The sequence below is a fragment of the Mesoplodon bidens genome (assembly GCF_964165515.1).
Source record: "Mesoplodon bidens genome assembly, contig: HAP1_SCAFFOLD_397, whole genome shotgun sequence".
NCBI classification, from domain to species: domain Eukaryota; kingdom Metazoa; phylum Chordata; class Mammalia; order Artiodactyla; family Ziphiidae; genus Mesoplodon; species Mesoplodon bidens.
Genome location: NW_027672072.1, coordinates 106,395 through 130,849, shown reverse-complemented (window position 1 = coordinate 130,849; position 24,455 = coordinate 106,395). Strand labels below are relative to the sequence as shown.

The 24,455-nt window shown below is 44.3% G+C and overlaps 1 protein-coding gene across 4 annotated transcripts; it reads left to right on the top strand.

Moving 5' to 3' along the window:
- The first annotated feature begins 1,989 nt into the window (after positions 1-1,989).
- LOC308610609 (U3 small nucleolar RNA-associated protein 25 homolog) lies at positions 1,990-11,166 on the top strand. Of its 4 annotated transcripts, XR_014014590.1 has the most exons (5): positions 1,990-4,188; positions 5,377-5,559; positions 5,696-5,808; positions 7,604-7,675; positions 10,401-11,166. XR_014014590.1 is itself a non-coding variant. In XM_081259680.1 (4 exons), the coding sequence occupies exons 1-4, from the start codon at positions 4,165-4,167 to the stop codon at positions 7,611-7,613; spliced, it is 330 nt and encodes a 109-aa protein (XP_081115806.1). In that variant the 5' UTR covers positions 1,990-4,164; the 3' UTR covers positions 7,614-7,904. The 4 variants fall into 4 exon arrangements, 3 of the variants coding, with proteins under 3 accessions (XP_081115806.1, XP_081115805.1, XP_081115804.1); XM_081259680.1 differs by lacking the exon at positions 10,401-11,166 and having other exon boundaries at positions 7,604-7,904; XM_081259679.1 differs by lacking the exons at positions 7,604-7,675; positions 10,401-11,166 and having other exon boundaries at positions 5,380-5,559; positions 5,696-5,955.
- Positions 11,167-24,455: the final 13,289 nt, after the last annotated feature.

The following is a 24,455-nucleotide window of genomic DNA, read 5'->3' as shown; positions in this document are numbered from 1 at the left end:
ATATTGCTGAGACTGTTGTCAGGGAAGTTACTGCCTATGTTTTCTTCTGGGAGTTCTGTGGTTTTCAGGTCTTATGTTCAAGTCTTTAATCCATTTTGAGTTGATTTTTGTAGATGGTGTAAGCTAGTGGTCCAGTTTCATTCTTTTGCATGTAGCTGTCTAGTTTTCCCATCACCATTTGTTGATGAGACTGTCTTTTCTGCATTGTATATTCTTGTCTCCTTTGTCATAGATTAAGTGACCATATAAATATGGATTTATTTCTGGGCTCTCTGTTCTGTTGATCTGTGTCTGTTTTTGTGCTATTACCGTACAATTTTGATTACTGTAGACTTGTAGTGTAGTTTAAAATCAGGGAGTGTTATACCTTCAGCTTTGTTCTTCTTTCTCATAATCAGTTTGGCTATTCAGGATCCTTTGCACAAATCCCCAGGATCCTCTGTACAAATTTTAGGATTATTCTAGTTTTATGAAAAATGTCATGGGTATTTTGATAAGGATTGCATTAAATCTGTAGATTTCTTTGGGTAGTATGGACTTTGTTTTTGAATTTTATTTATTTCTTTATACAGCAGGTTCTTATTAGTTATCCATTTAATACATATTAGTATATACATGTCAGTCCCAATCTCCCAATTCATCACACCCCCACCCCCACCCCCACTTTCCCCCCTTGGTGTCCAGTATGGACATTTTAACAGTACTAAGTCTTCCCATCTATGAGCATGGTGTATTTTTTCATGTTTCTGTCATCTTTAATTTCTTTCATCAATACCTTGTAGTTTTCCAAGTACAAGTTTTTTACCTTCTTGGTTAGATTTTTTCTAGGTAGTTTATTCTTTTTGATGCTATTGTAAATGGATTGTTTTCTTAATTTCTAATAGTTCATTATTAATGTATATAAACACAACAGATTTTTGTTAATTTTGTATCCTGCAACATTACTAAATTTATTTATTAGTTCTGACAGTTTTTTGGTGGAGTCTTTAGGGTTTTCTCCATAAAGTATCATGTCAACTGCAAATAGTCAGTTTTACTTCCTCCTTTCCAATTTGGGTATCCTTTATTTCTTTTTCTTGCCTAGTTGCTGTGGCTAGGATTTCCAATAATATGTTGAATAAAAGTGGCAGAAGTGTGCATCCTTGTCTTCTTCCTGATTTTAGAGGAAATGCTTTCAGCTTTTCACCACTGAATATGATGTTAGCTGTGGGTTTATCGTATATGCCTTTGCTAGGTTGAGATACGTTCCCTCTATACCCACTTTGTCAACCCATCCTTGCATCCCTGGAATAAATTCTACTTGATTATAGTGTATGGTCCTTTTAATGTATTGTTGGATTCAGTTTGCTAATAATTTGTCAAGGATTTTTGCATCTGTGTTTATCAGGCATAGTAGCCTGTACATTTCTTTTTTTGTGGTGTTTCAGTATCAGGGTTATGTTGGCCTCATAAAATGAGTTTGGAAGTGTTTCCGCCTCTTCAGTTTTTTGAAATATGTTTGAGAAGGATAGGTATTAAATCTTCTTTAAGTATTTCGTAGAATTCACCATGAAGCTCTCTGGTCCTGGTCTTTTGTTTTTGGGGAGCTTTTTGATTACTGATTCAATCACATTACTAGTAATTGATCTATTCACATTTTTTCTTCATGATTCAGTTTTAGAAGATTGTGTGTTTCTCAGAATTTATGTATTTCTTCTAGGTTATCTGACTTGTTGGTGTATAATTGTTCGTAGTAGTCTCTTATGATACTTTGTATTTCTGTAGTGTCAGTTATAGGTTCTCTTTCATTTCTGATTTTATTTGGGCCCCTTCTCTTTTTTTCTTATTGAGTCTGACTAAAGGTTTGTTAATTTTGTTTATCTTTTCACAGAACCAGCTCTTAGTTTCATTGATCTTTTTTTTTGTCTCCATTTCATTTATTCAGTATTTCTCATCTGACTTCTATTATTTCCTTCCTTCTTTGTTGGAAGTTTTTTCCATTCAGCATATTTGAATATATCATGCCATCTCCTTCTGGACCACAAAGTTTCTGATGAAAAATCAGCTGATATTCTTATGGGGATTCCCTTGTCTGTAATTAGTTGTTTTTCTCTTGCTGCTTAAGATTCCCTCTTTACCTTTGACTTTTAACGTATTAATTATAATGTGTCTTGGTATGAATCTCCTTGGGTTCATTTTGTTTGGGACTCTTGGTTCTTGCTGGACCTGAATGTCTGTTTCCTTCACCAGGTTAGGGACATTTTTAGCCATTATTTCTTCAGATAAGTTTTCTGCCCCTTTCTTTCTCTGTCCTCCTTCTGGGACCCCTATAATGTGGGTGTTAGTGCCCCTTTCTCTCTCTTCTTCTGCGACCCCTTAACACCGATGATAGTACACTTGATGTTGTCCCACAGTTCCCTTAAACTGTCCTCATATTTTAAAAATATTTTTTCTCTTTGCTGTTCTGTTGGGGTGATTTCTGCTACCTTGTCTGCCAGGTCACTGATCTGTTCTTTTCTACCATCTAGTCTGCTGTTGATTCCCTCTAGTGTATTTTTCAGTTCAATTATTATAATCTTCAGCTGTGTGAGTTCTGTTTAGAACTTGCTTATATTCTGTCTCTTTCTTGAGTTTCTCACTGTGTTCGTTCATTCATCTTCCAAGTTTGGTGAGCATCTTTAGGACTATGACTTTGAATTCTTTATCGGATAAATCACTTACATCTGTTTCATTAAATATTTTTTCTGGGGTTTTATCTTGTTCCTTCATTTGGAACATGTTCCTCTGCTTCCTCATTTTGCTTGACTCTCTGTCTTTGTTTCTGTGTATTATGCAAAACAGTTACTGCCCCGTCTTGAAGGAGTGGCCCTGTGTGGGAGATGAACTGTATTTTTAACTTTTTCCTAGTTCTTGGTCATCTTATAAACTCTCTCTGTTTGTTTCACTCCCATGGAGTCTAGAAATGCAGTCCCACCCCCATCTGCCTGAGCCTGGTGCTCAAGGAGTGTCCCCTGTGTGGGCTACATGCGATTGTTGCCTCAGGTCATGTCCCGCGAGTGGCATGAGATGGGGTAGGCGTGGCTGCTCGTTGTCCATGTTTGTCAGTGCTGCACACAGGCAGTGCAGGGCCGTGGGGTAGGGGGTACTCACCCACCACCACTGTTAGCAACTTAGAGTGAGAGTGCAAAAAAGTGGCACCCACCAGTGCCATCAAGGTAGAGGGAATTTGTAAAAATGGCATCTGCCAGCATTCTGTCCCCAGAGAGAGTCCCAGCCAACTTCTGCCCCTCTGGTAGATGCTTTAAGATTAGCAAGTGAATCTCCTTCACATATGATCTGGGCTCTTTACAGACTGCTACTTGTTGCTTAGGAAAGAGATGTGGGCAGGAAATATAAATTTTTGTGATGATAATGTTAAAGCCATAATTAGTGAATATATTTATCCAAAGCTTTATGTAGAGTGAAAGAGAACTTGTGGGTGAATCCAGGGATTTGTTGAAGAGCTCTTTGAATATGGAAAAATAGATAAGAACCAGGTCAGTAATAGAAGTAAGTGTTAAAGTGATAGAAACCACCAGTAAGGAAAAGAACATTTCAAGGAGGGTGTGCTTATGCATTCGTGACAAGAAACACTAAAGTGCCATTGAATTGGTAACTGAGAGCTGTTGGTGACCTTGGCAAGAGTCATTTCAGTGGTGTCCTGAGACTCAGAGGCAGATTGCAGTACATTAAGGAGTCAGTGGGAGATTTTAAAGTAGAGATAATTTTTTGGAAGGTTTGCCAGTGAAGGAAAAGAAGAGGGTGGGAGCTAGAAGGGACCGTAGATGCAAAGGAGGGATGATGATGATGACGATGATGATTTTAATAATTAAAGCAGTTTGAGCACAATTACATGCAAAGGGGAAGATGTGGAAGGTACAAGGGGAGGCTGCAGTTGGAGAGGGTGGAAGCTAATGGCTTGGTGGTGACTCATGAACTGATGTGTGCTTGGCTGTTTTGTGTATAGGGGTGGCAATACTGCAGAGAAGCATCTGACTTTATGCCCCCTTCTATTCGTCAGACATCCTCATTGCCTCCCCCCTGGGCTTGAGGACCATCATTGGTGGAGAAGGAGAGAAGAAGAGAGATTTTGACTTTCTGTCTTGTATTGAGCTTCTCATCATTGATCAAGCTGACATTTACCTGATGCAGAACTGGGAGCATGTCTTGGTAATGCTGGTCATTAACATTTAGAGACAAGAAGCTCAGTGGTTTGAGTCTGAAATGGTTATTAAAGTCCAGATTAAAACTCAGCTTGGAAATGGAAATATTCCACATTTTCCAATTTGAAAACGGGAAATGTTGTCCCCTCTTCTACCCACAAGTTGGTCAGTAAAGTATCCAGAAAGATTAAAATTCTTGTCAACATTTTCAAATCTCCAGAAAAGATTTCTTCCCCTTAAAAGTTGCTTCTAGTAATAGACCAGTTTAGTGTGGTTGGTTGGTTGGTTGGTTGGTTGGTTGGTTGGTTGACTGATTGAAATCCCTCCTCACCAGGAATGTTTTTATCTAAAATAGTTCCTCCTATTTATGCTCGTTCTCTTTTGTTTGGTCTTCAGTGGAGATGGGAAAACATTGCTCATGATTTCTTAATTTGTGATGTTTTACAGAGAAACGTAAGATGTTTTTGTCCCCCTACTGTAATTTGTAGTATAATTTTTTTCTCCCTCTCAACATACTCTGCAATGTTTTGGGGTTTAGGATTGTGCTTTGGAACAATCCTCATCACAGAACTATAGGTTTATTTTTATAAGGCATGTGAGCATTTACCTTTTCTACAACCCCAGGACTTGGAGTAAGTTTGGGACAGATAAAGGGGAGTCCTTATTTATAAAGTAGGGAATAAACTTATGGTACTTGTGACCCTTCAATATACATTACAAGGTAAAAATATGATTAAAATAGAACAGGCATGTCGATGGTTGAGTCATCTTTATTTTGAGCAAAAGGCACATGTAGTCACTCAGGGAATTTTCTAACGTTTTGGGAACCAAGTCATGGAAGGACAGCAGCTCTGTTTTCCGTGTCATTTCCCTTCTTGTCCAAGTCCGGAACTGAGTTGCTTACAGAGTGACCAGAGTGGCATTTCAGAATTTCCTTGAAAAGAAATATTCTGTATAGGTCGCATCTTGATCCTTTTTGAGAGATCCACAAGGTGGCCAGTTTGAGCTTTTCTTCTTGTTCGCTTGACTCTGGGCAAGTCACTCACCCATCTGAGCCTGTTTTCTTGCTGTAATTTGGGAGATGATAGTATCTACTTCATGGGGTTAAATAAGATGATGGGCTTATAGAGAGGTTAGCAACGCCCAGCAGGTAAGTGTTCAATAAGTATTAATGGAGTATTACTTCTGCTCAAAGCAGTTGATGAGCCACATGAACCTACTGCCCTTGGACTCACATGGGGTGGACTTTTCTCGAGTGCGCATGTGGAACCTCAATAATCGGTCCAAGTACTATCGTCAGACGCTGCTGTTTGGGGCCCTGCAGGATGCCCAGATCAACTCTGTGTTCAACAAGTACTGCGTCAATGTGCAAGGCCAGGTGGGTTCTCTCCTTCTTTCTCTGAATTTTCATGAAGTATTGTGTATTGTTTGGGTCATGAGGCAGAAGGAGAGGACAGCATTTGGTCAACAATGGGGATAGCTCACTTCCTAATGTTCTCACTGACACCTGGCAGGTGGCTGTGAGGAACGTCCCGATGACAGGCTGCATCAGTCATGTCCTGGTGCAGCTCCCACATGTCTTCCTGAGGATGGAACCTGAAAACCTAGCTTCAGTGATTGATGCCAGGTACCCTCCCCTGTCCCATTGGATCCCTGGGGGTCACAGAGAGGGATTTTACTTGGGCATTCAAATTTAGAATTGTATTCCACGTTGGCTTTCTTAGTTACTGTTTACGAAATGAAATGAGATAACTGAATCCAATCATGCCATTGACAGAGGAGGACACTGAAGGCCAGAGAAATGGTGTGTTGTCCTAGTTCCAATAGTTCTCTGACTTACTTCACTCTGTATGACAGTCTCTATGTCCATCCACCTCACTACAAATAATTCAATTTCATTTCTTTTCATGGCTGAGTAATGGACGTTGACACTTTAGAAGATTACAGGCCAGTTACTTTGGGTGGTGTTTCCTGTCAGATTAGGTTAGGTTAGGTTTAGTTTATGCATCTTTGGCAGGAGCAGCATAGAAGCAATGCTGCGTCTTCCTCGCTGCATCTCTTCAAGCGGTGCATGATTTCCACCTGTCCCATCATTATGACACTAACTGACCACTTGTTTAAGGTGGTGCTTGCCAGACTTTTCCACTATAGAATCACTTATTCCCCCTTTATTAATTTATATTAATATTACAAGTATGGATTCTTCAGTTTGTATTCAGTGGGTTGTAATTGGTTATTATCGTTATTCCTTTAGATGCTTAAATGGTCTCTGATGTGGCCAGCAGGAACACCTTCAAGCTGGCTCCTGTGTCGTCTTGACACATCCCCCTTTAACTTGGGCATTTCTTTATTTTCTGACACTATAAGACATTCCAAGTTTGTCTTGTACTTTCCCTATTCCAGCCCTGCTTGCTTTAGTGGAAAATTATCTTAAAGCGAAGATTTGAGTGCTAAGTGTACCCAGTACTGTTGTGGAGCCACTGGTCCCAGGCCATCTCAGTGGTCAGAGTTTGGGAATATCTGCATGTGTGTATATGTATACACATACCTATGTGCCCATGACATCTAAATTTATTTCTGTATCCATATATTGAAAACCATGAATTTATACCTTACCTCCAATTTCAGACTAACAACACAGGGTTCCTTTTGTTTTCTCCCTTTCCAAACTTGTAACTCCCTTGTCAGATAGACATGTGGCTCCCATTAGGCTCAGTGGAACAACCCATATTGGTACAGATTTTCTTCCTCTTGGACATGCTTAAAATTGCTCATCAAAAAAAAAAGTGAAATCACTTTTGGGGTACTTTTCCTGCTAGATATTTAAATAGGCATTTTTATTTGTCTCTCAACATGGAGAGTAGAACTATTCATTCCATATATAGATGGGTTCCTAAAGTTTTGCAAATTTATAGGCTTAAGCCAGCCAAACTCATGGTACAAAGAACATTTTCTTAAATATATATTTTTAAAATGGAGTACAGTTGATTTACAATGTTGCATTAGTTTCAGGTGTACAGCAAAGCAAATCAGTTATACATGTATCCACTCTACAAAGAATTGTCTTATCCATAGAGTGCCCTGTGGTTATTGGCATATTTGTGCTGTGTTTACCATAGAGCCTGTGTATTATGAGAAAAGAAACGAGTTATTTGCCTAGTTCAGAGATATGAGGAAGAAGGGACTCTGATTACCCCCATCTTCTATTTCCATATTCTTTTCCCTGTGAATTGTAGCTAATTCATGGCTTTCATTATCACTATTCACAAGACTCTCAAATCTCCATCTTCTCTGGACCTCCACTCACATGTGAGCCTGGATTTCAAGTCTATGTATAGCCCCAGAAATACATGTCTTTTTTTTAAGCATCCCTACTGATTTTAATGCTAGCTTGTAGCCAGCTAACTGCTTCTCGCCTACAGAGAACACTGAGGGTTTCAAGTGCGAACCAAGCAGTATTGCTTCTGTTCCTGGCTCAGCACCTGGGAAAGAAGGTAAGCCTCAGCAGTGGCGCTGGCTCCTGAGTTGATTGCAAAGAGTTGACTTTTTGGAGTGGTTTCATCAAAAGCATGCCTTAACGTCAGGTCTCTCACACAAAATAAGGGAGAGAAGAGGGTCTACTGGACCACGGATAACAACACCTGAGCTGGAATTATACACAATCTTGATATTTCTTAGCAAGGCTCATCTTCAGCAAGCAAGTACCTATATAGTGCTGGTAGAAAACAGACAAAGGAATGGTCCCAGTCCTGGGAAGAGGTAGAATTTTAAGGTAGGAAGAGGAACTTAACCAGAAAGTAAGAGTTTTAAACTTTTTTTTTTCTTCCCATAGTAATAACAACTTAGCACTTTTCTCTTTGAGGGGAAAAAAGCTTTGAGTCATGAATGCTTTCTGCAGCTGGCTGCACCATATGCAGTATTCAAAAGACAAGAACTAGCTAATCATAGAGAACCAGCGGCAGCTTAACAGCCCTCTGCTGGCTTCCAAAGGGCTTATAATTGAGTGCAGATGGTCCCGGCAGGATGGGTATGAATCCCTGCTGACTCCTCACATCCCAGAGGGCCAAGGGGGGCTCATGAAGCCTCCCAGCCCTGATTGTGCCCTCGTGGGAGCCACTGAGGAAGGAGGGGAGGCAGGTGGTGTGAGAGCCTGCTGGCTGCCTCCTGCCCAGCCTTCCCTTGGCTGTGTGGACAGATCTTCAGGCTGCAGAGTGTAGCTTTGATGAGTCTAGGGTCTCAAGATTATAGAAGTCCTGGGGTAAGGGAGCAGGGTTGGGGGTTCTTTATACTCATTGGAAGAGCCTCATCGTGTAACCTGCAGGTGGCTGCAGGGCGCCAGAGCCTCACGGAGGAGGGGTGTGGTGGGCACTGCACAGACTGCTGCTTTCAGGGAGCATCCTCCTGGGGGTGGGGCCCTCACAGCCGGCCCGGCCTCTCCTTCCCATCTCTTTCCCAGCTTCTCTCTTTAAAGGAGTCATGGTAGTCATCCTTGCACCATTCACAAAAAGCTTTTCTGGCTTTTCTAGCTAAACAATTCTAAACAAATTTCAGTCTCATTCAAAAAAAGAACTTTTCTAGCTAAGTAGAATTCTAAACAAATTTCAGTCTGCTTTTAATACCAGAGTCAGTGAATTGGGAGTAGATACACAGATAATCCAAGATTCATGTAGTCTTTGGAGGGAGAAAGAGAGAATGAACCTACCACGTCTAGCTGACAGCACAAGGTGCATTTCTTTCTAAAGACTTGTATTTCTTCCTCTTATACCATATGCTCTAGCCAGAGCTGCAGTAAAATTCTATGTATTTTATGTCCTGTTTCTGAGCTGAACACGCGTTCCTATCCCCTCATCGATTGCCTTGTTTCTGTGAGGACCCTCCTTTCTTCAGATGTGGGAAGGAGTTCTCTCTGCATTGCTTGCATTTCGGTATAATTCCTGGATTTGCCTTTCACCTCTGGCCACGTTGCCATCATTCCTGTGGGAGGTGAGAGCATGAGAAAGAACAGAGGTCTGGACGTCAATCAAACGGGCTGGCTGTCTCAATAGTTAAGAGTCCTATGCGCCAAAGGAGTCAGGGCTGAGACTGGATTGCTACAAGGCTTGCTCGCCCTGCACAGAGAAATCTGAACCTGGTGGGCAGCTCCACCTAGGTGTCACCCTCACTGCTGGGCGGAACACCTGCACTTGCTTGTCCTCCTGGCTCCCACAGTGGGCGGGGCATGGCACAGGCCGGGCCAAGTTGTCATGGTCTTCAGGCTTGGGCCTCTGCAGCTGGCTGGGACTGGTGGGAGCTGTAGCCTCAGCTGACAAGGGCAAAGAAGGCAGTCTTTGCTGCTTGGCTGATTTGGAAGCTGTGCCGAATTCCTGCCCATCTGTTCTCCCAACTGAGCCAAGGCCAAAGCTGTCTAGCTCTTGCCAACCCAGGGAATGACATGGAGCCCTGTGTCCTGCAGCCCTCATTCTCACTGCACCCTGCAGCCCCTCTCATCTGTCAGTTTGACTCCCCACAGAGATGGCCCTGGGCTCACAGCTGCTGTTTGCCCACAGATGTTCATGGATTTCTGCCTTTTGTGTTCATCATTTTTCAAAACCGGCCCTGAGCTGGGTGCTGACACCAACATTACCACCAACCCACTGTGGCTCTGTGCAGGTCCTCCTGGCCACCTCTCAGCTTTCTCATCTTTAGAAAGCGGGGTACAATCTCCACTATCCTGACAGAGGGACATGAGAGAAAGTAGAAGAGACTGCTGTTGTTTGCCCTGTACTCGCCTCCTACTTCCCTAGTAAGAGGACCCTGGATTTTATTGGGTGACAAAGTGCCCAGTCCCCCTTGCGGTAGGGTGTGGCCAGGGAAAAGAGCACTAACCTTGGGGCAGACTCTTAGGAGAGCTCTTTGAAACTGGTAGGAACACCACTTTTTCCTCTTGTTCTTCCCTTTTTCCTGCCTGCAACACAGAAGTGATGGTGGAGCCAAAGGGCAGAAGGAGCCTGGCTCTCAGGTCATATCCTGAAGCTGCATCCCAGCTCTGCATGGTCTCTCTTCACACTTTTCTGTGAAAACCTAAATCCCTCATTTGTTTCAGCCACTGAGGCCAGGCAGTATTGTTGGCCTCAGGCTGTATTGCCAAGTCCTAACGGCTACAGAGGACAAAAATGGGATCACAAGTCCTGAAGTCCAAAGGCTCTGCCTATTCTTTCTTCTTTCTTCTTGTCTCTGCAGGAACCAGCATAGAGACTGTGCTTCAAGGTTGACGCCTGGCCATTTGGTGACAGTGCGGAGTGAGCGCTAAGACGTGTCTGGCTTTGTGCCATCACTTCCGTCATCTCCAACCCAACTGGATCTGTAAGAATGAGGGAGGACATATGTCTCCTCATAGGGTTTATGGAAACTGATGGTGGCAGAAAAATAACTGGCAAGAAAACAGACTTCAATTCTCTGAAAGTTGGCGACCACCTGTTTTTCATTTCTTCAGGTGTATTTCAAAGCAAAACTAGGAAATGGGTCCAGATCCCCAGTTTGGCAGCAACTTAGAGGTCTTGTGGTCCAATCTGCTGCTTGACCCCTGAGTCGCCTATAGGTTGTCTCTGAGAGGGAGATCAGCTCAGTGCGTCGTGACCACCTAGAGGGGTGGGAGGGAGAAGCAAGAGGGAGGGGATATGGGGATATATGTATATGAATAGCTAATTCACTTTGTCATACAGCAGAAACTAACACAACATTGTAAAGCAATTGTACTCCAATAAAGATGTTAAAAATAAAAACAGGACTATCATACAGAGTGAAGTAAGTCAGAAAGAGAAAAACAAATATATATTAACATATGTGGAATCTAGAAAAATGGTATAGATGATCTTATGTGCAAAGCAGAAATAGAGACACGGATGTAGAGAACAAATGTATGGTTCCAAGGGAGAAGGGGTGGTGGTGGGATGAATTGGGAGATTGGCATTGACATATATACACTATTTTTTTAATACTTTTTTAAACATCTTTATTGGAGTATAATTGCTTTACAATGGTGTGTTAGTTTCTGCTGTATAACAAAGTGAATCAGCTGTATGTATACATATATCCCCATAGCTCCTCCCTCTTGCGTCTCCCTCCCACCCTCCCTATCCCACCCCTCTAGGTGGTCTCGAAGCACCGAGCTGATGTCCCTGTGCTATGCGGCTGCTTCCCACTAGCTATCTGTTTTACACTTGGTAGTGTATATATGTCCATGCCACTCTCTCACTTCATCCCAGCTTACCCTTCCCCCTCCCCATGTCCTCAAGTCCATTCTCTATGCCTGTGTCTTTATTCCTGTCCTGCCCCTAGGTTCTTCAGAACCATTTAAAAAATTTTTTTTTCTAGATTCCATATATATGTGTTAGCATACGGTATTTGTTTTACTCTTTCTGACTTACTTCACTCTGTATGAGTCTCTAGGTCCATCCACCTCACTACAAATAACTCAGTTTCGTTTCTTTTTATGGCTGAGTAATATTCCATTGGACATATATACACTATTAATACTATGTATAAAATAGATAACTAATGAGAACATACTGTATAGCACAAGGAACTCTACTCATTGCTGTGTGGTGACCTAAATGGGAAGAAAATCCAAAAAAGGAGATATATGTACATGTATAGCCGATTCACTTTACTGTACAGCAGATACTAACACAACATTGTAAAGCAACTATATGCCAATAAAAATTCATTAAAAAAAATAACAGGATCTGAACCCAGGTAGTATGATTCCCCCAAACCCACATTGTTTTTCACTAGTTGATGCTTCTCTAAAACAAAAACAAAAAAGCACTCAATAGATTGTAGCTATTATTATTACTACCCCTTTAAAAGGAGAGATCTGAAATTGTTGAACTCTTAAAAAGACAGAGGATTATAATGCTTTCTTGGTGGTGGTAGCCTTGTTATAAACAAACACTAAGTTGTTTTGTATGCCATCCTTCTGGATTGTATGACATTCTAAAGGGCGGTCTAGGCTTCTGAGAAGCTTAATGCCTCATATAGCAGATGATTATTGAAGGCATATTTTTAACTTGTTTGCTCTCTGTTTATCCTTGGTCCATCGAGCTTTACCCAGGGAAATTAAATTCTTAATATCAGGCCAAATAAAAATTAAGAAGATACCTTTTCTTGAAACATGCACCTACACGGAAAAGCAGCATAACAGTGTTTAAAATCATGGACACTGAAGCAAGGCTTCAGGCCTGGGTTCAAATCTTTGCTTTGCTACTTTCTAGTGATTTTTATGAAATTCCTTTAACTCTCTGTGTCTCAGCAGCCACATCTGTAAAATGGGCTTATGGTAATAGTAATACCTGTCTCTAGAGTTGTTATAATAATTAAGTTACTTAATCCATGCAGGGTACTTAGAACTGCTTGGCACATAGTCACTGCTCAGTCAGTCTGAACTAGTATTACATACAGACCTTCCGTCCCACAGCACAAAGCTAAAAGAAAACAAAGGAAAGTCGTGGGGCATCAACTTCTGTTTTGGGTTATTCTTGTCTATAAGCCTTATTCTTTTTAAGTGAGTGAAAAAGAAATTTTGAGAGAGAGGGCTTCAGAAAATAGCTGTGGGGATTTTACTCAGCAAATTCCAGGGCTTAAGGACAAGGAAGTGTGACATTTTAATGAGTTATAAACACCAGGTGGTGCTGTAAACAAGCTCAGTAACAGGCTCTTCACCTCCCCTCTGGCTGCCTCTGGGCTGCCACTGCCCTGTGCCCTCTTGAGCTGAAGAGACCCAGAAACCCAAGCCTCTTTTTCTCTTCTTCTTCTTTTTGAAACAATTCCAACACATAGGAAATGTGAAAATTCAAAGACAGTTACAAAAACTTGTGGTATAATTTAATTGTTTATAAGTTAACCCCTTTTAAAAATGAGTCCACAAATAACATGTTTATTTCAGGAAACAGTTTGTATAGAGCAGTGTACATTATGTTTTAAGAAATGGAAAATCACTACTAGGTGCAATCCATAATTAAACTCACAGATAACTGTTAAAAATTAACATTTTAAACACCCCAAATTATAATAACTTGATGAATAACTTCCTTTGGGAATCCAACCAAATTTGTACGTATGAGGCCCAAGTCAAATGGTCCCCTGCTTCCCCTTCACCAAGCTCTGGCTACACCTTTTGTGCAGAGAAAAGACTGGGCACATGACTTGGAATTCTGGTTGCTTGTCTGAACCTTCATTATAGGGCGGGGGGGGTCAGAGTTTTCCTCATAGAGAAAACTGCTGGGTACTTTCCTAGCCTCTTATCCACCCACCTCTTCCAGGCCTGGCTTGTCACTCACTACCTTCTTGAGACTATCCATTTCCATACCTGCCCCAGAGCAGATGCCCTCCTAACACTTCCTCCCTCTTTGGTCCTCCTCTTGGGAATAGTATTTCCCAGACCAAAAGATAGCAGGAGGCCATGGGGAAAGAGAAGTAAGTTAATATTTATTGAACACCTACTATGGGCCAGGAACTGTCCTGGGTGCTTCATCTGCATCATCTCATAACAACCGTAAACCTAGTATCTGTCACCATTTTTTTCATGTGGGGGAAACATGCTTGGAGAAATTAGATATCTAAGGCTTCCAAAGATAAACAGCTAGTTAGCGGCCAATGCTGCATGTTTTTTCTGTCATCCCCATGAGATTGAGAAGGAGGTCAGGACTAGCGGCTCAGATGGAGATGAATCTGCAGGGGATTCTTTCAGTCTGTGGCCACGTCTGGTCCATTTTATTAAGCCCAGCAACTCTTAAGCATGAACTCTTCTCTCTGACTCCCTTCCCACGGCTTTACTTAGTTCAGGCCTTTGTTAGCCTCTTCCTGTGGTACAGTCCAGACTTTGGAACCTGCTAGCTTAGGCTTCAATGCCAGCTTTACCTTTTACTGGGTGTGTGACCTTTGTCAAGTTGCTTGCCTTTGTCTTACCTCAGTTTCCTTATTTGTAAGACGGAGATAATGACATCTTTCTTAGGAAGGAGAATTGTGAGGTTGAAATGAAACCACATAAGTACTTATAGATCTCATCAAATCCCGTTCTCTCCCTTTTGCTTGGACTGCCTACTGATTCATCCATGCTACAAATATGTACTGTGCACCCACCATGTGCCAGGAATTCTTTTGGGCACATAGGATAGACCTGCTTCCTGCACTCGGAGAATTAGAGTGCATGGGGGAGACAGAAAATAAACAACGAGAAGCTAGACAAAAATATAATTTCAGATGGTGCTAAATGCTGGAAGAAAATAGAGCAAGGTCAATGGATAGAGATCTTTGTCTGTCTTGTTTCCTCTGCACAGAATGCCCTGTCGCCACTGTGGAACTCTTACCTTTCAAGACCCCCTTCAAATGATCCCCCGCCCCCGTCTACGGCCATACCACCCTGAACGCGCCCGATCTCGTCTGATCTCGGAAGCTAAGCAGGGTCGGGCCCGGTTAGTACTTGGATGGGAGACCGCCTGGGAACACCGGGTGCCATAGGCATTTTGCCTCCCGCTGCGGCTCCGCCTTCTCCTTTAGTCGCCCGTGGCGGTGGCCGCCAGCTCCGCCCCCCCGACGGGCACCGCTGCAGGCCCCACCTCCTCCGGCCCCTCCCACCACAGCGCGCCAGAGGGGGCGCTCTATGCGGCCAGAAGGCGGCCCTGAAAGGCGGCCGCACCCCAGACGCTCCCGGGGTGGCTGACCCAGACCCAGACTCCGCCGCGGGCCCGGGTGCCGTCCGTGCGGCCCGCGAGCCCCTCGACCTGCACCTGGCCGCCCCCTCCGGCTCCCTGCCCCGGCGCCGCCACCTGTCCGCCGGTGTGGCTCTCCACAGCTCCCTCCGGATGAAGGCCCCCCTCCGCCGTTTCGCCATGGCCGGGGGCGGGAGTGGGAGCGGGGGCCGGGGCCGCTTCCCCGGGCCTGCTGGCCACCAGGGCGGGTGGTAGGTGTAGACGGCTGCAGGTGTAGACGGTTCGACAGAACCACTTTCTAGGCTCTTGTAGCCAAGTCATGGCCACCAGTCAGACTGCATCCTGGCTATCCTGCAGGGCACAGAGCTCAGTAAAGGTATCCACCCCTTCTACAGCAATGTCAGTCGGCTCACCGGCTTTGGCGAGGTAAGGACCCGGCTTCCATACCCTGCCCCACATGGATGTACAGCCCCGCCTGTTCCCTACAGATAAATACACACAAGATAAATGCAGCAGCCCTCATGCCCTCTCCCCATCCTGTCCCGGCAGAAGGTGGTGGCAGAAATGAACCGCCTGGGCATGATGGTGGACTTGGCCCATGTCTCGGATGCTGTGACACGGCGAGCCCTACAAGTGTCACAGGCACCTGTCATCTTCTCCCACTCAGCTGCCCGGGGTATGTGCAAGAACACTCGCAATGTTCCTGATGATATCCTGAAGCTTCTGGTGAGAGACTGCCCTGGCCCTCAAACCTAAAGCAAGAGATTCAAACCAGGAGCCCTTGAACCTGAGCCTCTTCTCCCTCCATTTCCTCAAACGCCAGGTTAAATATCCTCTGCCCCCAAAACCCACGGTCCACAGCCCCTGAACTCTTCAGCCCTAGGTGGGGGTCTAGGTGGTAAGAGACTCCTCCAAACCCGGAAACCCAGGGCCAACACACCACCCAGACCAGGGCTGCGGCTCCTCCATTCACACAAACCCAGAGAGGACATGACTCTGACCTCAAAGCCAGGGCTGAACACCTTCCTCACAGGGGCCGAGAGAGTGAACAGGCAGCTGGTTGTGCTGGGGGCCAAGCTGACTGTCCACGGGTCCACCCCTGCAGAAGAAGAACGGTGGCATCCTGATGGTGCCCTTGTCCGAGTGGGTGCTGCAGTGCAACCCGTTAGCCAATGTGTCTACTGTGGCAGGCGAGCCTCACCCTGGGCTCTCTGAAGACTCGGATTTGGAGCTGAAGCTGGGTCCAAATTTAGGGAGGACTTCAGAAGAGCCCCAGTGGTTTGACCCACCTATTGGCAATAGGTACAGCACCCAAAAACCCAAGAATGGACAGTACACAGCACCTTGGTGCCATGTGGAACTGGAGCCACAGAATCAAAACTGCGATACTGATGGGTATCAGGGAGGCTGTCAGACACTGCTTTATGTCAAACACATAAAGAAAATATCCACTATCAGAACCGTTGGTTGACTGACTTTTTTCACATCTTTCTGACAAAATTCGAGAAGTTGTGAGTACCTCAAGCGTCATTACACTTCTGTTCAAGATGGAATCTCAGGCTCACAATCATTGTTTAGCTTCTGTATATTGCAGTGTACATGAAGGTCTGTATTAGTCTGGTTGGGCTGTTATAGTGAAATACTATAGACTGAATGACTTAAACAGCAGAAATTTATTTTCTCACAGTTCTGGAGGGTGGAAGTCCAAGATTAAGGTATTGAATACCATAAGAATTGGTTTCTGGTGAGAACAATCTTCCTGGCGTGCTGACGGCTGTCTTCTTGCAGTGTCCTCACACGGCCTTTCCTCTACGAGCAGAGGGAGAGAGATCTCTGGAATCTATTCCCCTTCTTATAAGGACACCATCAGTCCCTGTCAGATTATTACCTCACCCTTATGACTTCAGTTAACTTCAGTTACCTCCCTAAAGGACCTATCTCCTATCTTCTACAGTCAAATTAGGAGGGGCTTCAACATATAATTTTTCGGGGGACACAATTCAGTCCATAACAACAACTTAAGATAGCTTTCTCTGATTTTCAGTCTTTCACTAATACCTCCCTCTTTGTCTACGAATTATTCAAGTTTCCTTAAATTTTTTTTGATTTTCTTACATTATCCCTTCCCTTTAAAGGCTCTCTTCACTTCTTAATTGGCATTTCTTGCAAATGAAGGCAACTTTCCTCACAATACATTGATTACTCTCCCCACTGTAACACAGCATCTTCTCCCATGACTTTCCTGAAATGGTTCCACTTTTGTTCATAAAAGTTTAGCCATCCAATCAGATGCTTTATTTTCAGTTCCCATAGCATTTTGCCTTTGGGAAACAACTGACTCTGTTAAATGGTGCTTCTTTGAAAACTACCTTCCTTTATGTTTTATAGCAATCTTATGATTTCTGTTGGCATACCACCTAGCTTCTTTCTCATCATTCTTTTTATTTTTATTTTTCAGTTGTTTCTCTCCTCACTCCTTAGCGTTAGATACTACAGACAGTTGGCCTTCTTCTCATCTCTTATATACTCTCTCTCTTACTCCAGCAGCTTTGTTTACCATTTAATATATTATCTGCCAGGTGCCTTCCATCTGTTACCAACATCTCTCCCTCTGTCTTTGTCATTTCAGCCTTCGCTATGCTCTCTGAGCTCTCACAGGCAGATCTATTGAACACAGGAATCTCAGTGGAAAATACGAGTACGTTATTTCTCTACTGAGTAAAGCCCTTACAGATCACATGGTCCTGATCCATCTTGCAGCCACGTCATCTGGACTATCTGACCTCCCATGTCACAATAGCAGAGGACCAGACAAGAGGGACACTGGCTCCTAATGACCTCAGCTCAGAAGTGATACACTTGATTCTGCTTCTTTGCCACTGGCCACAACGAATCAAAGGAAAACAGTTGAACTACAAAGGAGGATGAAAAATGTAGATAAGCACATAGGATATTTGATGAGCGCTATCTCGAGGTGACATCACCTCCCATCAAACTTTTATTTCACAGAGAAAACACAGACTATAAAGCAAAAACACCCCAAACTACCTTCTTCTCTTTACGTCCAAGAATAGCTTTTCGACATAGTTTATAAATACCTATTCTCACTTCCTCAGTATCTTCCATTCATTTTCCCACCTCATTGGGATTGTTAAGGTTTTCCTCTTTAGCGATTTTATTTTGGCCCCCTCCCATTAAAAAGCTGCCCCCCTCCCATTAAAAATTACTCTTGCTTGATGCCAAGTAATTCTCTAGTTACCTTTTCTCTCTTCCTAATTTCACAGTGCAGTTTATCAAAAATTGTATTTATTCTCACTGTCTGTATTTTCTTATCTTTATGTACCTCGTGACTCACACAATTTTGCTCTTTTCTTCTTACTTATCTGCACTGGAATTGCATTCACCAACATTTAATTTGTGATTAAATTGAGTGAATATTGTTTGGTCCTTCTGTCACCTTTCAGCAATATTTGATTTTGTTGATCAAACTTGTCATCTCAGAAAAATCTTTCACCTTAACAACAGTAGCATCTTAACCTGCTACTTCTTCCTCCTGCCTCTGGACATCCTTATCTCTTTCATTGGGCACTCTCACTTTGCCCTCTGCCAAGAGATGTGTATTTCTCAGAAGCTCTCTTCTGCCCTTGATAGATGGTCTCATCTACTCTTGTGATTCCAGCCACCATATATATCACAGATCTTGACCTAAAACGTACATCTCTCTCTCCTGAGTCTCTTACAAACTTAACTAATTGCCAACTGAACAACTCTGCCCAAATATAACACGGACACTTAAAATTAATTATGTGATGTTACTGAACGATTAATTTTACCTTCAGTACTTACTTCCGCTATTCATCTCTCTACATCATTTAGACCACCACTATTTGTACACTTGTCCAAGTTGGATACTGGGGGAACACTGAAGACTCTGGACTCTGACAACCCTCAGAATGGGAGAAAATAGTTGCAAACGAAGCAACTGACAAGGGATTCATCTCCAAAAAATATAAACATAAATAAATTTGTAAACTAGATAAGCAACTCATGCAGATCAATATCAAAAAAACAACCCAATGAAACAATGGACAGAAGACCTAAATAGACATTTCTCCAAAGATGGCCAACAAACACATGAAAAGATGCTCAACAGCACGAATTATGAGAGAAATGCAAATCAACACTACAAGGAGGTATCACCTCACACCGGTCAGAATGGCCATCATCAAAAAATCTACAAACAATAAATGCTGGAGAGGATGTGGAGAAAACGGAACGCTCCTATACTGTTAGTGGGAGTGTAAATTGGTACAGCCACTAGGGAGAGCAGTATGGAGGTTCCTTAAAAAAAAACTACAAATAGAACTACCATATGACCCAGCAATCCCACTACTGGGCCTATACCCTGAGAAAACCGTAATTCTAAAGGAGTCATGTACCAAAATGTTCATTGCAGCTCTATTTACAATAGCCAGGAGATGGAAACAACCTCAGTGTCCATCGTCGGATGAATGGATAAAGAAGATGTGGCACAGATACACAGTGGAATATTACTCAGCCATAAAAAGAAACGAAATTGAGCTATTTGTAATGAGGTGGATGGACCTAGAGTCCGTCACACAGAGTGAAGGATGTCAGAAAGAGAAAGACAAATACCGTATGCTAACACACATATATATATATATATGGAATTTAAGAAAAAAATGTCATGAAGAACCTAGGGGTAAGACAGGAATAAAGACACAGACCTACTAGAGAATGGACTTGAGGATATGGGGAGGGCGAAGGGTAAGCCATGACAAAGTGAGAGAGTGGCATGGACATATACACACTACCAAACGTAAAATAGATAGCTAGTGGGAAGCAGCCGCATAGCACAGAGAGATCAGCTCGGTGCTTTGTGACCACCTAGAGGGGTGGGATAGGGAGGGTGGGAGGGAGGGAGACGCAAGAGGGAAGAGTTATGGGAACTTATGTATAACTGATTCACTTTGGTATAAAGCAGAAACTAACACACCATTATAAAGCCATTATACTCCAATAAAGATGTTAAAAAAAGAACACATGTTTTTTGTTTTGTTTTGTTTTTTGTTTCTTTGTTTTTTTACCGTTTAGTTTAAATTTTAGTTCCTGCCCCCAAACATCCATTAAGCCCCCAGAAGAAGGAAAAGGGGATGTGACTAGCAATAGAGAGAAACTTTCTTCCCAACAATGGCCATGGCAAGCTTAGGCACTTTTGGTGAAATCTCTCTGGGAAGTACTGGCAGAGGAATAAAAGGCAAACTGACACAGAAGTATTGCCTGGTGTGCATTTCCAGGCTCTGCCTTCTTTCTCATGTCTTAGCGGCAGGTGGAGGAAGAGGAGAAAAGGTTAAACTTTTGTATCAACCGGCAGAATAAGCTTATAACATCCTCTCACTATCTCTGCATAGGTTCTAGTCTCTGCAGCACTACATAAGCTTTGCCCAAAGTAATGAACAGTTGAAAGTCAAATGTAATACTTCACCAAACAACTTAAAAATGCTTGCACACTGGAAAGGATTCAGTTGCAGAGAACACAAATGGACCCAGAGCAACTTTTGCCAAAAGAGAATATTGTGCTAAATGTACAGCCATAGCTCTTTTCCATATGAAGAAACAGTCAGAAAGATAAAAGAACTGGGTCAAAATCATACAAGCAAGTAGGACAGAATCTGGTCTGCCTGTCGTAAGGGTTGTGTTTTTTAACCACCAGGCTAGCTTTTCCCAAACCTGATTCATGCATAGAATAACTATACACCTCTGTTTGCCTTGAATATTCCGTTTATACGTATGCCTGCTGCAGTTTTTAATATTGCCCACTTTGACTCCCCAAAGCAACCGAGAACACACAATAATTTGGTCACTCTATCCATGGAGCACTGTGGTGGGACTGCCCAGGAAGCTTAAAAGTGCAGCCTCCAGAGCCCTACTCCAGATCTAGATAAGTTTTCTTAGGGTTGGCTCAAGAATCCAGGTACAAGTCTTTTTCAGTGCTTTTGTAAGTCTCTCGCTCTCGTAAATTAATAAAACCATTTATTCCGCCTTCCCCAGATGCCCAGCCAGGTCCTGTTAAGGTAGGAGTCCCCCCGCCACATCACAGGGATGCTCCCAGTCAAGTGATCTCTGGAGCCGTGGAGAATCTGAATGGTCTCATGCTGGCCCACCTGCCATGACAAACCTCCTCCAGAGCATGCCCCTTCACAGCTTACATTCTACCACTCCCAAAGGCAGTCCGCTCCAATGAGGCCTGACTTCGTCTGTCCTAACGTGTACCCGCTGATTCAAGCAGTTTAGGAAGAGAAGGTGCTGTGCTTCTCAACCACGGTGGCCCAACCTCTGAAATGGTAGTCGAAGCAGTCTCTACCTCCTGGGAACAATGCCTCTGCAACAGTCCCATTAAACGAATGTCCCATCTTTGCTTTTTCAGGGTCGGCAACAGGGAGTCCCCTCCTAAAGAAGGTTCTCTCTCATTGCCACACTATCAGAGGCTGCCCCAAATGTGCTTGCTTCCTGTGGGCCTGATCAGGCTAAGGGCAGAGTTGTCTCTTTCCTTCTCTGAGGTGGACCAAATCGTCTTAGTAACACCTCTTCACACTGTTGACCATGTTTCTCACGGGGGCTGCTGCTGAGTCTTTATCTCATTCTTTCATGGTGGAGAGAGAGAGGATTCTAATGACTTTTACTTCTAGGGGGGAGGGGCCTGTAGTAATTATGTTGTCATTTTGTATTATGTCCTTTTGTCATGAATTTGTTTTCAATTTCATGTTCAAATGGGCCCACCATTCCCACTCTGTGAGGTCATTCAGCACCCGCATTTTGCACCTTTAACATCTCTCTCAGTATCACTTGGAAATGTTTGAAATGGCAGGAGCTTGTCCTCACATTCCTATCAGCTGTAAACCTGGAGCCCCGACATGAACCTAACCATTGAGCAGAACACCTCTCCACTACCTGTGTACCACTGCGAAGGCCCCTTAACCTCTTGGTTTTTTTAAGTCCTCAGTTGTAAAAATTTCAGGGTGCTAGGAATTTATATTGGGGGCAGGACAAGGTCGAGAAGAGTGTGTCTTTGCTTTTATTCTTCCAAACTGGAATGTCTTCCCTCTCTTCCCCATGGGTCCAAATCTCACTTGTCCTTCAGGCCCACTGCAAAGGAGCCTTCCCTGATTCCCCAGTCCACACAAATCTCTGCCTCTTAGGGTAAGCGCCATACAACCTAGCTGTCTCTTACGTTAATCTTGCCTCTCAAGCCAATCACAGAATGTGGGTCTCTCTTGCCCTCCTGTGGCCCCTGGGGCTGTGCCAGACCACCAGCACGCCCCACCTGGGGTGTCTACTAGACTAGGGCATTGGTGGGGAGGCCCAGCTGTGAGGGGCCAGGCAGAGTACCTCTGCCTCTACCCTGTTCTCCTCCAAAAAACTGCCCCTCCTCCTGAAGCCTGCCCCTCAAGTCACAGGTTCCATATATGACCTCACTGGGTAGTGATGCCCTCGCAGGCCTTCTCACAGATTCCATGGTAACAGATTCCATGGTAACTGACAACCGAGCAGCTTCGTACCTGGTGGAGAACTGGTGGGAAGTTTCTCTGACGGTCAGAGCCCATGTCTGACGTCATAGGCTACAGATACTCAACCCTGTGCTCTGTTCCCTGAGTGGGCAGTGCAGCAGGTACACCCGGACCGGCCACCTCCACACGAGGTGTGGGATACAATCCACCTCACCTGGCTGGCACATGTTTCTGTGGGGCCTGCCAACTATGTACAACTGAGCACACTCCCACATGTAAGTAATACCAGTGACCTGGGACACCTTCAGGGACCCACAGGGCTCACTGCTGAGGACAAGTGAAAGGTCATCCCTGGACAAGTGTGCAGGACGGTTCTAAGCTTTATAATGTAGCCTTCCCCTTTGGGCTACAGGATGCTTCCGTTCAGACCCTTTCCTGAGTGGCCTCTTAGCAAAAGACAAGTGCATTTTTGTTGGCAGACGGTAAATGGAGCCGTTTGAGGAAGAGGGGCCACAATTAGAAGCACACCTTCAAACCCAGGCACCTCTGTGTTGTCATGCAGACATCTCTAGCGGTCCCCTCAGACACATCCCGTACTGAGTTGCTGAGTACTCGGGGACAGGGTGGTGCCATATTGATGGGAAGACCGGAAGAATGAAGGGGGGGGTGGTGAAGTGCTAATGAGACTGGAGGGCTGAGGAGATGGTGTCCCAGGAGGCTGCGTTGATGTGAGCCTAGACTTGGTACCCAGACCCCGGTTCTGAGTCTCCTGATCACTCTGCCTCACTATTTAGCCTTGTTCTAATCTAGATAAAAGTACCAGAGGGCTAGAGTTCAGTGTGGTTGAAACAGGCAGTATAACTGGGGCCCAAGAGGGGTTGCCAAGGTGAGAGGGGTTCTTAACAGATTTGTATTAGATTATTTCTTTCCAAAACTTGAAAGACATTTCCATTAAAGCCTCAGAAGCGACAGACGGCAAGAAATGTTTTCTCTGTTGTGGAAGGCAGAGATGGAGAGCATCATGAGTGCAATTTCTTTCGGGTTCTACTGTTTTCCCTGGAAACGGTGAAGAGACTTCCTCATCTGCTGCAGCCGTAGGCTCTAGGGATTGCTTTTGCAGCCAGTGTCCCTTCTCTAGGGACTCATAGAGGTGATGGGCCAAGGCTGTTTTGGATGTCAAGTAGATTAAAGGTCTTCAGCCAGAAACTGGGAGAGACATGAGAGGGGGAAACTGTGGCAGGAGACTGTGCACAGCACAAGTGACTGATCAGTTCTGATTTTCTTTGCAGCAGCAGTGGCTCCCGTTTCTCCTCCCACACCCGGGCACTACCATGTCCTCTACCGAGGGTGTGGAGAAACGCAGTTGGGCTGGCATGGGGAGACATACTGCCTGGTTGGTGGCTACCGGGCCTACGGGGATGTCCCTTTGGCCCCACCAGCAAAGGTGGAAGCAGTGAAGCCAGTCCCCAGACGTGCTCCCAAACGAAAGCACTCTTCAGAAAGTTCGGACGAAGAGCTGGGCTGCTCCAGACCCAAAAACCGGCGATTGGAGCATGGTGGACCTGCTCCCTGAAGCAAGAACAGGATGGAGAGTCAAGCAGCATGCACCCTGCCCCGAGGTTCACATGCTCCTTTACTGCCAGCCCTTTCTGTCCCCACTGGGGTCCCTTACTGCTCAATAAAATGTTTGTGTGTTACAGATTTCTAGGGTCGCCAGTGCTCAGACTTAGGTCACTACCCCTGTGCTAGGCACTCCTGCCACCTGGGAAAGGTTCCAAAGGTGGAACAGCTCCAGGGGGTGCCAGGGATCAGAGCAAAAACTTGAGAGGCTGGGGATGAAGGAGTTTGGGCACAGTCCCTAAAGCATCTCTGTGGTTGAGCTTCTGTGAGAAGGCACATCCCCAGAGACAGAGAGAGAGAGAGAGAGAGAGAGTGTTGAGGAGAAGGGGTCTCTAGAGGAGGCAGCTAGGGGGAGGGCCTGAGGCTGGAAATGGGGAATGGCGTGTGGCCTCTGAGTAAGTACAGGCACTTAAGCCCTTGAGCTTTCTGGGAAAGCT

Excerpts from the sequence above, each read along its gene's own strand:
- LOC308610609 (XM_081259678.1), top strand. The coding sequence starts at position 4,165 with ATGCAGAACTGGGAGCATGTCTTG. Across the intron at positions 4,189-5,376 it reads AGAACTGGGAGCATGTCTTG|CAGTTGATGAGCCACATGAA; the intron begins GTAATGCTGGTC and ends TTCTGCTCAAAG. Across the intron at positions 5,560-5,695 it reads GCGTCAATGTGCAAGGCCAG|GTGGCTGTGAGGAACGTCCC; the intron begins GTGGGTTCTCTC and ends GACACCTGGCAG.